Source organism: Pipistrellus hanaki (genome assembly GCF_964339955.1).
Source record: "Pipistrellus hanaki genome assembly, chromosome: 1".
In the NCBI taxonomy this organism is placed as follows: domain Eukaryota; kingdom Metazoa; phylum Chordata; class Mammalia; order Chiroptera; family Vespertilionidae; genus Pipistrellus; species Pipistrellus hanaki.
This window is the reverse complement of record NC_140503.1, coordinates 125,325,042-125,342,908: the sequence shown is the minus strand read 5'-3', so window position 1 is coordinate 125,342,908 and position 17,867 is coordinate 125,325,042. Positions and strand designations below refer to the sequence as shown.

The following is a 17,867-nucleotide window of genomic DNA, read 5'->3' as shown; positions in this document are numbered from 1 at the left end:
AAAGGATTGCAAACAGAGGGGAAAATTGGCTCACTAGAATGACATGAGTATATACATCTTCAAGGTTCATCAGTAAAGGGTGCTGGGATATTGTAACAGAAACTCATTTTTAAAACATGTTACGTGAACCATAAGATATTTTTAAAAAAATATATTTTATTGATTTTTTTACAGAGAGGAAGGGAGAGGGATAGAGAGCCAGAAATGTCGATGAGAGAGAAACATCGACCAGCCGCCTCCTGCACACCCCCGCAACCAACGTGCATGCCCTTGATCGGAATCGAACCCGGGACCTTTCAGTCCGCAGACCGACGCTCTACCACTGAGCCAAACCGGTTTCGGCAACCATAAGATATTAAAAGCTCTTACCCCTAATAATAAAAGAAAATCTCACTCAAAAACACAGCCTTTATTCACACTTAGATGTACTATAATTCATTAGGAAACTGAAGGAGTGTATATAATTAATGCACTCTATGCATTGTTTCATTAGTACGGGGCAATTTCTTTTCTGCATAAATGTTTTTAGTTGGAATAGCTATAAGTGTTATTTTTTTCCACGCTATTACAAAACAAACAAATAAAAAAAGAATGTGGGATTTTAAAAAAGCTCATTACAAATACTTCTGACAGATTCTAAAGCTAAAAAGTTCTATGAGGGGCCTTCAGAAATATTTATGGTAGTCTTAAATCTGGTATCCCAAATATATACTTTGTAAAGATGTATTTGTCCCATGAGATTGAACATTTATTGTAAATAAAAAGTAAACATGACCATTTTTCAGCCACTGTAAGAATTATTTACCCAAGGGAAGAAGCCTATCATAATTTGTATATGTTTGCTTGGGTAGGCAAGTTGGTGTGTCCATGAAATTTTGTTCCTGAAGTGATATACGGACCACATTGTTCTAGAAGTACCAGGCTCATCTTTGAGAGAACAGAGAAACTGTAGTTTGGTTTAAAACTTGACTCATGTAAGGACAGGTATAATAATAATAATAATAATAATAATAATAAATTTCATAATTTACAGGTGACAGTGATAGAATGAAGTAAAGTGAAGAATAATTTATTATGTTATTAACTAGTGCTGGTGATAGTAATCCTGTACCTGGCAGCTTAATTTTTTAAACCAACATATATTTTCTGGATTAATGATAAGTAGTTTATTTTATAATGATATTTTAGATTGTGATATCTTAGTTTCATGTTTGTAAGGTATTGTTTCAAAACAAGAAGCATTTCCTGTTTCATTAAAAAAAAAAAATGGTATTCACACATCAAAGCTCTGTGTGAATGAAATAGCCACCATCCATCAAGTCACCTAAACAGCAATGCTGGCCGAATGAAATCCTTTCTTGAGTAGACTGATGATAGGAGAACTCAATCTCAACATTTTTTTCAGTGGATGCCTCAAGATATTTTGTTAGGCATTTGGCTCAGTTTTGAGTTGGTCAGATTCGATAGCTGTGGAGATTCTTGGGTGTATATCTAATGTTTTACCAGGCCGTTTTGAGCCTATTTGGTGCTGGACTGGATTAAAAACATAGCAAGGTGAAACACCTTTCTAGTGTAACAGGGCAGGAAGTGATGGCACTAGGATTTGAAACCCTGCCGGTCAGAAACTAAAACCTGACCTCTAAACTAAACAAGTCTTATTCTGCCATTGGTTACTGAGGGGAGATAGGGCGGCTTATCACAGTCATATTGCTAGTTAGTTCAGAGCTGTTATTCTTACTCACACCTGAGCTTTGAGTCCAATGCTCTGTTTTCCACTGCATGGAGATATGATATAAATTAAAAATTGTAATTTAGCCCTAAATGGTTTGGCTCAGTGGATAGAGCGTCGGCCTTTGGACCGAAAGGTCCCAGGTTCATTTGCGGTCAAGGACATGTACCTTGGTTGCGGGCACATCCCCAGTAACGGGTATGCAGGAGGCAGCTGATCGATGTTTCTCTCTCGTTGATGTTTCCAACTCTCTATTCCCCCCCTTCTTCTCTATAACAAAATCAATAAAAATATATTTTTAAAAATGTAATTTAACCCAAGTTTGTCTTTAGATTTATTAGAACTATGTATGGTGCCAGATGGGTATTAGAAATAGTGGGAGGAACAGTTTATAAAGTATATGATTGTCTAACCACTATGCTGTATACCTGAAACCAATACAAAATAACAATGAATGCAAACTGCACTTGAAAGAAAATAATTAATTTCAAAATAGTCATTTAATATGTTTTATAATCAGTAGAATATTCTTCTCAAAATAAGATAATTCATTGGTCAAGTGTGAATCTGGGTGGTACTGCCTAGAGTAAGAGAAACAGCAGTAGGATTTCTGGAGGGATTTTTTCACATTTGGCAAGTTTGTAGCAGTTGCTTTTTTTTTTTTTTTTTAATCTGTTTTTACATAATATAAGAATAGTACATGCTTGTTAGAAAAATTTCAAATAATTTACAAAGGTATAAAATACCCACCCTTCCCCTCCTCCCACACCCCATGTGGCATGGTTGGTATATATTATATTATACAAACAGACATGTCGTTATTTTTGCTTTTCTCAGAGGTAATAGCATTAATTTAATAAGTCAGCATGTTAAAGTAAAATGGCAGGCAGGAATTTTACTGTTACCAGCTTATGTATTCTGCAGGAGTTTTCTTGTTTTGTTGTTTGTTTTTATCATTTATTAGATGGTATAAGTTTCATAGGTATGGTAATAGTGATTTTAATGCAACTTTCCTAAAGATGAATTGAAAGATTATTTCAGGATTATTTAGTATTAAATAATACATTTTTATTTATTCATTCAAACATGGATAAGTCAGACCATGACATCTCAATGAAAGTCGTGTAGGGAAGTACGCAAGGGAAAGTGTTCCACAGTCACAGCTATGAGCATGTTACTGAGTTTTTAGTTCTGTTTCAAGAATATAAAACCTTATCAATGTATTCCATGTTCACGTCAAAGAGTTGTGTATTGTAATTCATTCCAGATGATCCACCCAGTGTTTGCCCAAGTTCTGGTGAATACTTTCCTCTTTGAAGGAGTCTAAAGCATTCCTTAGCAGGTGTTTGCTTTCTGGTGGAACTTAAAGACATCTTGGGAGAGAAGGGTTCCTTAAAGTGCATATTGTCTATTCCTAATTTACTTCCCTAAATTTATTGGAAGCTAATTTGTGTCTGTACCACACCTTTCAAAATAACCATAGAAGTTCCAGAATTATTCCTAGGTGTGGCCATGACCCACTTAGAACAAATACTAATCTATAAGGGTCTTAGGGCACTGCTGATTTCTCCAGGGATGTTAATGGTATTGGTTCTCAAACTTTATGAAAATGAGCAACTTTTATTTATTTATTTATTTTTTTAATATATTTTATTGATTTTTTTACAGAGAGGAAGAGAGAGGGATAGAGAGTTAGAAACATCGATGAGAGAGAATCATCGATCAGCTGCCTCCTGCACACCCACACTGGGGATGTGCCCGCAATCAAGGTACATGCCCTTGACTGGAATCAAACCCGGGACCTTCCAGTTCACAGGCCGACGCTCCATCCACTGAGCCAAACCGTTTGGTCTTGGCAAAAAATGAGCAACTTTTAGATAGATGATAGATAGATAGATAAATAGATAGATAGATAAGGATTTTTAGTGTTTAGGAAGTGATAGACTATGTGAAGAAACTCACTAATGCTCTTGAATGAATTATATTTTATTAATTGCAACTATATCTGCTTACATTAGACAGTAGTTCTATATGTGTAAGACATCCTGTTTATTCAGTCTACTGTTAATTCAGTGGGGACCCATAAATATAGACTATTTCCTGTTTAGTATTGCTATATAGGAATCTTAGCAATGTCTGAAGTATGTCAATATTCCTCCCCAAATTTGAATAAGGAGGTATCTTTAAAAGAACAGCATTTTCTAGCAGAAATTCTAATCATGTGAAACCCCTAGAGAAAATGGGCTCCATGGCCAAAGAAGCCTGTAATTTCCTTATGAGTTTTGCATTGTGTATTAATGTAGTGTAGAGGCCTTGAGAAGTCAAGAACCAGCCAACCTTCCCCTACATCACTGACCGCAGAGAACACGCCCCACGCCCCCTTTCCGGTGATCCCTAATAAAACTGCACAAACACGCCGTGGGGAATAATGTACATGAGAGCTCATTCATTCGAGCCCAGCTTTCCTTTCATGGAAAAGTATTGGTGTGAATATAATCAGCATTAAAAAGATAGGTTCAGTGCACATATCCAAAATATATGTTTTGACTATGTCCATTCACTAAAACTATTAGGCATGCATATTGTATTTTATCTACTTTGGTTTAATTTCTCAGTGCAGCTAAGTTTATGTGTAGAATATTCATTATAAGAAGGGTTATTCTGAAAGTAATGTTTTTTTGCCCAATCAGTACTTATTTCCATAATGAAACAAGGCAAAAGGTTCAGTGTTGAAAGATCTTAATTTCTGAGTGAAACCTACTCAATAAAACAGTCTTTCTCCCCCCTCCCCCCCAAAAATCATGGTGTAAAAGCAGCTGCAGTCAGCCCACTTGCTCGTGGTTATGCTCTGATGTACAGGGGAAGGAGGGGATTGTACTATTTTAAATGCATAATAGAGCGTTCGTTTCGTCATCTGGAAGCAGAGATGGAAGCCGCTCAGGGGAAATGAGGGACATCAATGTTGCTCCTGCGGAAGGGAAGCTTCGGAGCACGCTGTCAGACAGCAGGGCGCAGCGAGGGAAATAATCTGTTAGGAATGCATGTCATCAGATGGCTTTTGCTTTCAAGAATGGTAGGCGAGTCAAATGAGAGCCAGATAAAAGTCCGAGAAAAAGATGCTCATAAGGATACTGAAGTTATTCTTTATGCTTCACTGCCCTTCACCTCTCTTGGTACCTTCCAGAGAAATCAGTATAGCCGTATTTTTAGCTTGCTGTTTCCAGCATCAATGTGACAACATGATTCTGTCTTTATATCAGTAAGCAGCTTCTACTATGTTTTCCTATTTTCTGCTAGCTGCAATTTACAAAGGATGTCACAGCTCTGGTAAGAAATGCACAGGAGCCATTTCCTTGCTTTTTTATGTCATGTTTGGTAGAGATTTGTAACAAGCCAATTGATTAAAACTATAAGTTTGCTTAGAGAAATCCCTCCATATTGTTAATGTTACTAATTTGCAGAATGTGTGTGTGTGAGCATTGTTTTCTTTATTTTTAATTTTTTTTAATTTTGTGCATAACTGGTTTCAGAACATGATATTTATCTGCATCTGTATTTTTTAAGTATCTCACCCTCTCTCTTTCCTCAGTCCTTTGCTGTGATGCTGTGTTTTTGGCTGCTCTTAAGCTTTGCAAGCTATCTAATGCAAAGGGAGTATGTGATGATAGTCTCGAATGCAGCTTGTTTTGATTAAAGGAAGATATGTAATATGATACCACACCTAGCTGCCTCAGATGCTAAACAGTCACGAGTTGCATTGATTAGCTCTGTTTTGTAGACTCTGTTTAATTTCAGTTTTTCTTAAGTTTTAAAATATATTGCTAGGTAATTTTACAAATAATTGATAAAAAAAAAATAATAATTTGAGCTGCATGCCTGCCTGTTAGTAGTAGAGAAACGTCTCATAGCAAGTAAAAGAGACCAAATAAATTTGTATAATAGAATTTTGCATGAGCTTAAAATGAGAATTATGTATAGAATAGTGAGTTACCTTTATTTTCATGTTTTTATGTAATATAAGTGCTTACTTTCTTAAACCTGCCTATTTTTCTCTTTTAAATATTGAAATATTTAGCATGGTTGTTGAAAGACCTGATTTATCAAAATGGATTATTTTGGGGGACTCAGTAATCATTAATCAAGATACCTAATTTATGAGAGCAGTAGTGCTTAAAATAGAAATGTGTTTGGTTAAGATTTTTAATATTTTCACCTCTATTCTGATCAAAAGATCAGAATCTTCTTTTGCTGAGATTTAACCTGTCGATTGCTGAAAAATCATGAAACTTGAATGGGGAAAATTTTGGAAGCAGTCTGGCTGTATCCGATTGGTGGGGGAAATTTTTGGTGTGCTTCTAATCCTTTGAGAAAATAGGCAATTGTAATTTTTGTTGCACATTCTGTATTTGATTTCTGAGAGATCAGCCCTTTTCTAGATTTGTAGTGTTACCCTTACGTTGTGTTTGCATGCATGCTTGAGTGAATGCCACTCAGGAACAAGGTAGGGCACCGTAAAATAAAGTAGTGCACTGCCAGAATGGGAATTATTGTTCCTTTAATGAATTTTTAATGACACTTGCCTCTCATTTCCATGTAGGCGTATTCTCAAGATGCCTACCTGAAAGGCAATGAAGCCTACAGTGGCAATGCCCGCAATATCCCCGAGCCTCCACCAATCTGCTACCCCTGGCTGCCATCTGCCCCTTCAGCCATGGCAGCGCCAGCGGAAGTATCTCCTCCCGACTCCTCATCCAGCAAACAGCAGACCAGCACCCCAGTACTCGCCCAGCCCAGCAGGGCCTACAGAATGGAAATACAAGTGCCTCCATCACCCACAGACGTCTCAAAGTCGAACACAGTGGTGTGTGTTTGCAATGAGAGTGTGAGGACTGTCATTGTACCTTCTGAGAAGGTTGTAGATTTGTTACCTAATAGAAACAACCACACAGTTCCCTCACACAGAACTGAGGAGGTGAGGTATGGCCTGAGTGAGCAGCCCTCTTTAAAAACAGTGTCAAGAACCACATCACCACCATCATCCATTCCCACGGCCCACCTAATTCACCAGGCTCCAGGCTCCAGATCGTTGGAACCTTCTGGAATTTTACTCAAGTCTGGCAATTACAGTGGACGATCGGAAGGAATCTCAAGCAAAAGATCTCAAGCGTTGGATTCTCCTTCCGTGTCTGTTAATCATTATTCTCCAAATTCCCATCAGCACATAGACTGGAAAAACTATAAAACTTACAAAGAGTATATTGATAATAGGCGATTGCACATGGGTTGTCGGACAATTCAGGAAAGATTAGATAGTTTACGGGCAGCGTCTCAGAGCACAGCGGACTATAACCAGGTGGTCCCGAACCGCACGACCTCGCAGGTACGACGCCGCAGCGCCTCTCACGACCGCGCGCCGCAGGCCGTGCAGATCCGCCAGCGCAGCGTGTCCCAGGAGAGGCTGGAGGACGCCGCGCTGATGAAGTTCTGTCCTCGCAGTGCGTCGCAGGGGGCGCTCACCGCCCCACCCGTCAGTTTTAGCAATCACAGGACTCGCTCGTGGGATTATATCGAAGGACAGGGGGAAACCGTGGAAAACGTCGCTTCTGAAAGTCAAATGCCAGATTCAAATGGAGAAAGGAAACAGACGTACAAGTGGAGTGGATTCACTGAGCAGGACGATAGGCGAGGCATTTACGAAAGACCCAGGCAGCAAGAAATCCACAGATCTTTCCGAGGTTCCAGTTTTACCGTGGCTCCGAGTGCTGTGAATTCTGATGTTAGGCGAACGGGTGGCAGAGGAGTGGGAGCTGTGTCTCAGTTTACAAAAGTTCCACCGGATCTAAAAACGGCGCAGTCAAACAGAAGTTTCCAAACCACTGGTGGAATGTTACTGCCTCAAGGCGTTTCACAAAGCAGGTCGCCTCTTGTCAAAGTCAGAAGTAATTCTCTGAAAGCACCTTCGATGCAGGTCGCAAAACCATCCTTTAGCCAGAGTTCCTTTGTTTCTATCAAAGACCAAAGACCAGTAAATCACTTGCATCAAAACAGTCTGTTGAATCAGCAGGCGCGGGTAAGATCTGAGAGCGTCCCCAGTCACCAGGTGGAGACTGGGAAAGCCCCCTGTCTGTCCGGAGCTCCTAAGGCTGCCCCTCAGGTGAATGACAACTCTGGCACTTCAGAAGGAGGATCACCTGCCACGCAAAGGATCCAGGATGTACATTTGCAAGCGGCTGAAATGGAGCAGTCAGACACTGTAGATAGTAAAGAAACTGTCATCCTAAGAGAAAAGCCTCCCTCTGGTCGCCAAACACCACAGCCTCTGAGGCATCAGTCTTACATCTTGGCAGTAAATGACCACGAGGCCGCATCAGACACTACCTGCTGGCTGCCCAATGACGCACGCCGAGAGGTCCACATAAAAAGGATCGAGGAAAGAAAGGCCTCCAGCACGAGCCCGCCTGCTGACTCCTTGGCCTCCATCCCATTCATAGGTGAGCTCCTTTATGGTCGGTCATTGGCTGTATGTCCGATATTTAACACATCTTTTTAGCAAAGTGTTTCTAGTTTGACAGGCACAGAAATTTTACACTGTGGTTTTAAAACATTTCTTCTGCCCTAGCCGGTTTGGCTCAGTGGATAGAGCATCAACCTGTGGACTAAAGGGTTCTAGGTTCCATTCCAGTCAAGGGCATATGCCCAAGTTGCAGGCTCAATTCCCAGTGGGGAGCATGCCGGGGGCAGCCAATCAATAATTCCCTCTCATCATTGATGTTTCTATCTCTCTCTGCCTCTTCCTTCCTCTCTGAAATTAATTTTAAAAATATTAAAAAATAAAGCATTTCTTCTGAATTTTCTAAGTTGTGCTTAAAACCAGAGCCATAAGTATTTATCCTCTTTCCCCTTTTATTTTGTTTTTAGACTTGACATATTCAGTCCCCTTTTTAAGTTTTTGTTTAAATGAAACAAACTGCCACTTTCTGGGGCCAAGGGACTCAACAAACCAAATTGTACCTAGCTGATGATTTATCTGAATCAAGAGTTAGGTAGAGCAGTTTTGATAATTAGTAATCAATCGCCCGTATAAATCAGGGTCGGGTAACATCTGGCCCAGGGTCATATAAGGCCTGGGAAATGATTTGGTTGGTCCTGCCAAGACATTAGGGGTGAGTTAATTAAATGTTTGACCAAATATAGCAGGCTAATTTTTAAAAATATATTTTTATTGATTACAGAGAGGAAGAGAGAGGGAGAGAGAGATAGAAACTTCAGTGATGAGAGAGAATTACTGATCAGCTGCCTCATGCAAATCCCTATTGGGGATCGAGCCTACAACCTGGGCATATGGCCTGACCGGGAATCAAACTGACCCTCCTGGTTAATAGGTCGACACTCAACCACTGAGATACACCAGCCAGCCTAGCAGGCTAATTTTTAAGTTGATAATTTTGTATGGCTTGAGAATGGTGTTATAAATATTCAGATGGCCCTAGGCAGAAAGAATAAAAGGTTCCCCACCCCTGATATAAACAACGCTATTTACTTCCTAAAGTGTTTGTATAAATTAAGCTGAAAAAAGAGACCTCTTCATTGTCAAATTGCTGTCTTAGAATAACTCTTGGAATGTATTTGGAAAAATTACCTAAATGATAAGCATGTGCCCCAATTTAGAACACCTGTCACATGTACCAAGTCTTTAGTCAGCTCCCACACACCTCAGGTATATACACCTCAGGTATATTCTTCACAAAGCAGCCACTAATGTTTCAGAAATGTAAATCAGATCATGCCACTCTAACCCTCTGTTTACTTCCTATGTTACCCAAAATAGAATAGAAAATCCTACAGTGGCCTCTGAGGCCATCCCCAACACGACTCCATCTCTGACTCCATGTCCTATCTTCTGTTCATTCATCCCATCTTCATCTGTGCCAGCTTTGCAGCTGGGAATTGCCAGGCATGTCCTGCTTCAGGGCCCTGGCACTGCCTGACTTGTCCTCTCTCACTACATGGCGTTACCTTGTCAAATCAGCCTATCCAATATAGGTACCCCACACACATACACAGATCCTGGCAGTTCCCTATCCTCTTAAGCTGTTTATCTTCACATCACTTGTTTGCACTTGGTATGTTTTGTAATTTTTGTTTATTACATGTTTCTTTGCTGAGCTAAAACAAACTACATGAGAGCCAGGATTTTAGATCATTTGTTCAGTTCTCTGTCCTTCACTAACTTCCCTAAAATCACACAGTAAGTGGTAGAGACAGGGATTGAAGGCTTCTCTGATTCAGCCACATCACAGAGCACCATTTATACCGGATGCATTGTGAAGAGCGTCCCCTGAAGTTGTGTGGTGCAGGGGCCTTGCTTTGAGGCCAAGACCCAAATTGTTACTCTCTGACCTCATAAGTTCATGAAGAGTTCTTCACAATTTGACAATATATTGTGCTTCTCTTCGGATAATATTTCAGTTTTTCTTCTCTAGGTAAACTTTTTTAAATCTGTTGAACCATTAAAATGCCAGGTGATATATCAGAATCAGCTTTTTAAAAAATTCTGATTTTTCTTATTGTTTATAAGTATGATTTATTCAAGTTGAACACATTGTGGGGAGTCTTAACCTAAATTGTACTCATATCCATATACACTGAGTGGCCAGATTATTATCTCTGAACGCATAATAATCTGGCCACTTAGTGTATATCCTATATAATAAAAGGCAAATATGAAAATTGTCCCCTCAACCAGGAGTTCGACTAGCAGGCAGGCTAGCCAACTGCCCATGTCCCCTCCCCCTGGCCAGGCTGGCCAGACCCCACCCATGCACTAATTCATGCACCTAGACTCTAACATTTATACACACACACACACACACACACACACACACACACACATATATATATATATTTTTTTTATTATTATTATTATTATTTTTAGTGGCCAGATTATTATATGTTCAGAGATCATAATAATCTGGCCACTCAGTGTATGTGCCCTTAAGGCTAACCTCAAGAATAGTAGAACTTTGCTGTAGGGGGAACCTTCTACATAGTTCATAGTCAGTAACTGAGAGCTAATGATTGTTTTACAATTTCCTAAGACATAAAAAGCCCTACAACCTGTGGCCATATTTCAAAGGCTTGTGAGATCTTTTCAGAATACTGGCAACATAATTTCTTCCTACTTAATAATAATTAATGATATTATATTGGAATAATAAAATGTGTGCTAGTTATAGATGTTAATATTTCTTCCTATTTATGCTAAATACAGAAAAAAAAAGTCAATTATGTTATTAAGGAGATAATGTTGGCTAACTAAAAATATAAAGTTCTATAAACACATAGATTAGGAAAATTATTAAAATAAATCACTTTCTTTATTACAAATGAAAATGCTCATTGATTAGATTTGATCAGATTCCACTTTAGGTACTTATTAGAGCCTCCTTCATAGTTCCTGGTGAATATCTTTTGTTTAATAAATCATGACTTTTAAAAAGTCCCCAGCACAGAAATGCTTCTATAGTCCATTTATTTCCTGTGAGCCTCATAGAACCTTATCGCATATGATTACCATGGTGTATCAGTGGAATTAGGGTGGAATAAAGAACTGAACTAGGAACAGAATTTGTTTTACTGTGCGTGTATATGTGAATCTTATCCAAGGATACACCGGCGCACCTTCCAGGTTTTTATAGCATTTTCATGGTTTTTATAAAATTTAATTCTGTTTGAAATAAAGGTATGGGAAAGAAGCTAGTTTTAGAATTTATCTAATTTTTATTTTTTTATTTTTTTTAATTTTTAAATATATTTTATTGATTTTACATAGAGAGGAATTGAGAAGGACAGAGAGTTAGAAACGTCGATGAGAGAGAAACATCGACCAGCTGCCTCTTGCACACCCTCTACTGGGGATGTGCCTGCAACCAAGGTACATGCCCTTGACCGGAATCGAACCCGGGACCTTTCAGTCCGCAGGCCGACGCTCTATCCACTGAGCCAAACTGGTCCCAGCTAGAATTTATCTAATTTTTAGTGCATAATATCAACAGTACATTTCTTTTGCATAATATACTTGCTTTTATACTGTGAAAATATTTTAGCTCTTTGACTAAAAAATTTTTACTGTAATCTCAAAGTTCAAAAAAATACAGGATGGGCAAAAGTAGGTTTATAATAATAATAAATGATTCAATAATTAATACTAATGTTACAAACATAAACCCTGTGTCTCATGTACTCACAAGTGTAAACTTCCATTTGCCCCACCCTGTACTTAATTAATCTGCTCCAGTAACTGTGTTAGGTACATAACTAACCAATCAACAAAAGAACTTTCAGCATTTCATTAAATGGGAGTTCCAAAATTAAGTATTGAAATCCTTTTATTATTGAGTTTTAACGTTTTATTTGACCCATAGATGCTTCTCCTTTCAATCTAGTTATTTTAAGAAATACATATTTTAGTGGGATGGATGCTGGCATTGAAATGGAACAGAGAGACTATTTGTAATTTCCCCATGTGTTTTCTGGGAACACTAATCCCATTCGGATAAAGGAGGGAAGAAGAACCAATAATCAGATAATTGAGAAATGCTGGGCTTAAATAGTAAACAAATTTTTCTCATCTTAACCATAAGATTCTCACAATCATTAATGTGTTATATATCATGAATTTTCTGGGTAGGATGTAATACAATTTTTCTCAGAAGTATTTGACCATGAATTCTTTCATTTAGAGCAGGGGTGGGGAACCTTTTTTTCTGCCAAGGACCATTTGGTTATTCATAACATCATTCGCTTAATATAATTCACTTAACTTAAATTTGTGTTGCTATGAAAACAACTCCTAGATTTATTGAATTTTGAGTCCCTTGGTTGCCTTGGGACCTTGGTTGCCTTGGCAGGGCCAGTCCAAATGATTTCATGGGACTTACACAGTCCATGGGCTGGATATCCCCCACTGCTGATTTAGAGTCTCTCTCTCTATAATACAACATAAAATACACTTTAGGGTATATTGGTCTGTAGTCTCCACTATTTTATGTGATATTTAAATTCAAATGAAAAAAGAAATTAAGGTTTGCTTTTGTATCATCACACACCAGAATATCATATTCTGTAATTTTAATAATTATTTTCATTTGAAAACATCATACTCTAATGCAAAAAATAATGACATTTAAATGTTGTGGCTTTAGTCCCAAAATATCAGATAATAGAACTAATTCTTTTATTTTCTTATCTATAATAAGAGCTAATGATATGTCTACAGAAAGATTTTCCCATATTTTTACACATTTAACATCTAATTTTTCCTGTCACAAAGACTTAAAAAAATTTGGAAAATAAACCAATTTATTTGTTTTTTAAATTGGTAATATCAGTCACCTACAGTATTTTGTTTACTCCCAGCCACTCACATATGTACTTTTTAAAGCTTAATGGAAGGTTTTAAAAACAAATTTCAACCTCATTTGCAAGTAAACAAAAATCAAAATGAATAATGAGTTCATGATTTGATATTTAGTCACAAATATTAAGATGTGTTCTACAATCTTTACTTTGTACATTTATACTATTCTTAACTATTAATGTAAAGAAAATATAGCTATTTTAGTTATACCCAGAAGTCATCTCAAATTTATTTCCCTTTTTTTTTTTTTTTTTTTTTTGGGGGGGGGAGGCAGGGAGGAGGGCTATTTCTAATACTCCTTGTTAACCTAACTAAAATTGAATTAGATTGGTGTAGCTTTATTGGCACTGCCATTTTCAACCAATTTAGAAGTTTTAAAGATTGTAAGTGACAGTGTCTACTCAGGTGAGCCTAGCTATTTGAAATTTGCCCACAAGAAATGGAAATGGGCATGTGCCTGGGAGGGGGAGGCAGGGTGGGGGAGTCTGGGAGAAGGTCAATGGGAGGCGGGGAAGGAGACGTATGTACTACTATTTGTAATACTTTAAATAATAAAATAAAATTTTAAAAAAAAGAAATGGAAATGGGTGACTATCATCTTACACCACACTTACCACCTTAAAGAGCTCTAGTCTTCCATTGCCAACAATGATATTGTAAGAGTATGCAGTGAGCACCTCTGACCCTCTTTTATATTAAATACATACTTAGTCTTTTTGCAAAACAAATTTATAAAGAGAAAAATTATATTCTACCTCTTATAATTTTTTCATGTATCAACTTTTCCCAAAATTGTGATTTCATTGGTTCTTTTTTTATCTTGAAATTTTTTACTTTAAGTAATTTTCTTTTAAAGTTGACATACACTATTATATGTTTTAGGTGTACAATCCATGATTAGACATATAACTTACTAACTTATCAGCCCAATAAATTAGTGCCCATCTGACACCATAAATAGTTATTAGAGATTTTTGCTTTTATTATTTGAGTGATATGAGGTAATTTTTAATATAATAATGAAAAACACACCTCAGAACTTCTGTAGTACTTTATAATCTACTAAGTATTTCATGCAATAATCTTTAAGATAACCTGGTAGAAAATTTAGGTCAGGAATAAATAACATCCGTTATGGATAAGGAGTGTTAAGTATTTTGCTTAAGATCTCTCAGCAGGTAACTGACAGAGTTGGTGACCTGCTGGTTCCACATTGCTTATTCTTTTGACAATGCTCTAAAACTTTGTTAAATTTTAATCCTGTCTTTTTCTCTTTTAAATCTTAGCCTAAAAAATAATTGTGAATTTAATATTCACCATTCTCAGCTCAGATTTCCCAAGCTTGAATTGGTATCTTTTCACTAAATAAATTTATTTGTTCCAAGATTGATAAATAAATTGTTCACTGCAGAATGAATTTAGCAGTTCGTTTATCTTCCTTTTGATAGTAGCATTCACTTTTATTAAAAATTTTCAAATTTATCTGTTGCACACTTTATAGAATACTAAGCTTATTTATTTAGAGAAATAATTTTTTTAAACTTTGCATTTATAAAAACTATGGAATTATTTCCCTAAAGTAGCTTTTCTGGATTTTCAGCTATTTCTTTAATGTTGAAAATAGATCCAATAGTAACTACACTCTCAGCGCCATCTGTCAGTTTTTAAAATAGATCCAAACCACAAAAGCCCCCTAACAAATCTCTTGTTTAGAAAAACATAGAAGGATTTTATATTGTTCCATAAAATAAACATAACTTTACACCCTTAGTGGATTTATTGTCAGCCTCTTGAACTAGAATTGAACCTTCTGATAATCCTAGTCTGATGTCTTTATTTTATAGGTAAGTATTCTAATACCCAGAAAAATTTAGTGGCTTCACAAAGTCAAACCAGATAGGATCTAATCCTCTTGATTTCCTGCTCAGTTTTCCCCATTCCCAGTGGCTTTCTTATTTTATGTATGAAAATCATTCTACAGATTGGTTAGTGAAATTGGTGCGTTTAGTTATTTTTAAGTAAATGTTGAGTTTCTTGAAATAAATACTTGCAGTATTTGTCAGCTGGCACGCTGGGTCAATTTTCATACACACATGGCGTCCTCACATACACACAAACCCATGAAATCTTAAGTTACCTCCTCAGATCTATGGGATTGCAGAAATTCAGCAGTAATTATAACCTGTCATCTGTGACAAATCTAAAAGCAATACTTCCACTTGACCTTTTAGAACTTAGAGCACTTGCTGTGTTAATATGATGCATCCTACCTTGTGGATGAGCTGCTAGACCCAGTGCTGACCATGGCATTGCACACATTCCTGCTTTTGTTCTTGTTTCATCACCTGCCTTTCAAATTCCTGCTATAACAGCAGGTCCTCTTAAAACTCCTTTCTCTTTACTTCACTACCAACTGCCATGCGGTCATGTAAAGTATGAATAAAGTATTCTCCCAACTTTTTACCTTTTAAAAATTATCTATCTAGTAGAAAGATACTAATCCCAAAATGGCTTTCAAAAAGCCAGATGTTAATTTAAATGTATGTTTATTAAGCTGGCTATTAAAGATGCTCGGTCTTAATTAAAAACCTGATGAGTTGAATTATTGTTATTAAAAAAAATGAGGATATTTGAACTAGGTGATAGCACCCCCTTACCAGTTGATGTAACTTAACAGAACTTACTGCTTCAAGAACTCTTTAATTTGTGTAAAAGTTTCAGCGAGTCTGCAGAGGGTTGTCCCTTGATCCTTGATCAAAGATTAGAAGCACATGTTAATATTTTAGTGGCTTATTTTTAAACATTCTTGCCTAAAAGTTTATAAAAATTGATTTGAGAGAGAGAAGGAGAGAGACTTGTGAAGTCCCACATCCCGCGTGGTTCGGGTTTGGGCTCTGATAGCTGATGATAGTCTGAATTCACTGATTTTTTAGCCATAAAATGGAAATGTTAGAATTTTCTAACATTATTGTTTTGATTATGATGTTGATCATTAAGCTGATAGAACAGCCTTAGGATTTGGTTAAAGTTAAAATACTTGACCTTTTAAATCACAGGATCAAAATCTCATTTCATCATTACATCCTTTAAATGGTTTTATTATGGCCTGGCTGGTGTGGTTCAGTGGTTGAGCATTAGTCTATGAATCAGGAGGTCACGGTTCAGTTCCTGGTCAGAGCACAGGCCTATGTTATAGGCTCAATCCCCAGTAGGGGGCAAGCAGGAGGCAGCCAATCAGTGATTCGTTCTCATCATTGATGTTTGTCTCTCTCTTTCCCTCTCCCTTCCTTTCTGAAATCAACAAAAATATATTTAAAATAAATAAAAAATAAAGGGTTTTATTATGATTTTCTAAGGGTTGGTGCATTTATTTTAAGAACTATAGTTCTTGCATCTTATTAAGTTACATTCTCTTGACCTAAAATATTAGAAATTCAACGACTGAAATTTTCACAAGAATGAGGATTTTGACCAGAACCATTGTTTGCCAATTTGGCTTGGTAACTTTATACAAGTAACCTATCTATCTCTGTTTTTAAAAATAGTACTTATTTCTATAGAACAATCTATAATATAGATCATAAAGTGTCATTAGAATTGAAGTAATATATGTAAAGAATTCAGAATGGTGCTGATACCTAGTAAACACTATTAATATGTTATTGTTATTATGCATATATGTGCATTCACATATACATTTCTGTCCATGATGGCCTTTTGAGAAGCTTAAAATTTATAACACCTAAAATATTTATATTTTTGTAAGGGTACAAGGGAGCAAATGGAGATTTCTCCTGAGTGAGGGCCTACATTCTTTTTTTATTTTCACTGAAATGACAAATTAACTAGCAGAGGCTGACTCAGTCTGTTTGGGCTGCTATAACAAAAATGCCAGAAGAGATGCTCAAATAACAAAAAATTTTTTCCCACAGTTTTGGAGGTTGGGAAGTCCAAATCAATGCACCAGCAGATTCGGTGTCAGTTAAGGACCGGGTTCCTCTTTCTTTTATGGTAGAAGGAGCAAGAGAGCTCTTTGAGGGTCTCTTTTAGAAGGTCACTATAATCTCATTCATGGGAGTGGAGCCTAACCACCTACTAGTCACCTCCTGAAGGCTCCACTTCCATATATCATTGCATTAGGGGTTAGGTTTCACCATATGAAATTAGGGGGAGGGGCACAAATTTCATCCATAGATCTGACCTGGATAATGCATACCTTCTTCTGCCAGCTACATATTGTACTTCCTTATTTTTCTACAAAAATTGAAGCTATACTTAAGTGTAGTGGTGGGGAGAAGGCACAATTTTATAAATTAATACTTTGAAGCCTCAGCCAATCAATCACCTTGCTTAGCTGCCTGAAATGATAATATTCAATGAATTTAAAATTTGGGGGGGGGGGGAATTTAGGGTGGTATATGATTGCTCTGATTTAGTAGATTTAGGTTCTAAATACCTATAAACTTTGGTATCTTGATTATCAGTTAGTGAAGGTGCTGGTTGATTGATAGAAGTAAAAGAAACAACTCATTTCATTTCTTATACCGTATTCTCAGAAATACTTGGAATACTAGAATAATAACTGTATATTTTTAACAGATGAATATGTCATTTATTGGTACTCTATTGGTCATGTTAAAGTCTTTATCTGGTTCTTTCAATAATAATAATTGATTACTTGTTCTGTTACTGTTATTACTAATAACAATCAGGTCATTC

General features: G+C 36.9%; 1 protein-coding gene across 11 annotated transcripts in view; it reads left to right on the top strand.

The window, feature by feature from the left end:
- Nucleotides 1-17,867, top strand: part of ARHGAP21 (Rho GTPase activating protein 21) — a 139,131-nt gene that overhangs the window by 91,931 nt on the left and 29,333 nt on the right. For 8 of the 11 annotated variants that reach the window (XM_084867877.1, XM_084867874.1, XM_084867883.1 and 5 more), the window contains exons 8-9: nucleotides 5,027-5,056; nucleotides 6,327-8,220. In XM_084867877.1, coding sequence (XP_084724003.1) covers nucleotides 5,027-5,056; nucleotides 6,327-8,220 — 1,924 coding nt within the window. The remainder of the gene's footprint in view (nucleotides 1-5,026; nucleotides 5,057-6,326; nucleotides 8,221-17,867) is intronic. The other 3 variants (XM_084867875.1, XM_084867882.1, XM_084867881.1) reach the window with 1 other exon arrangement.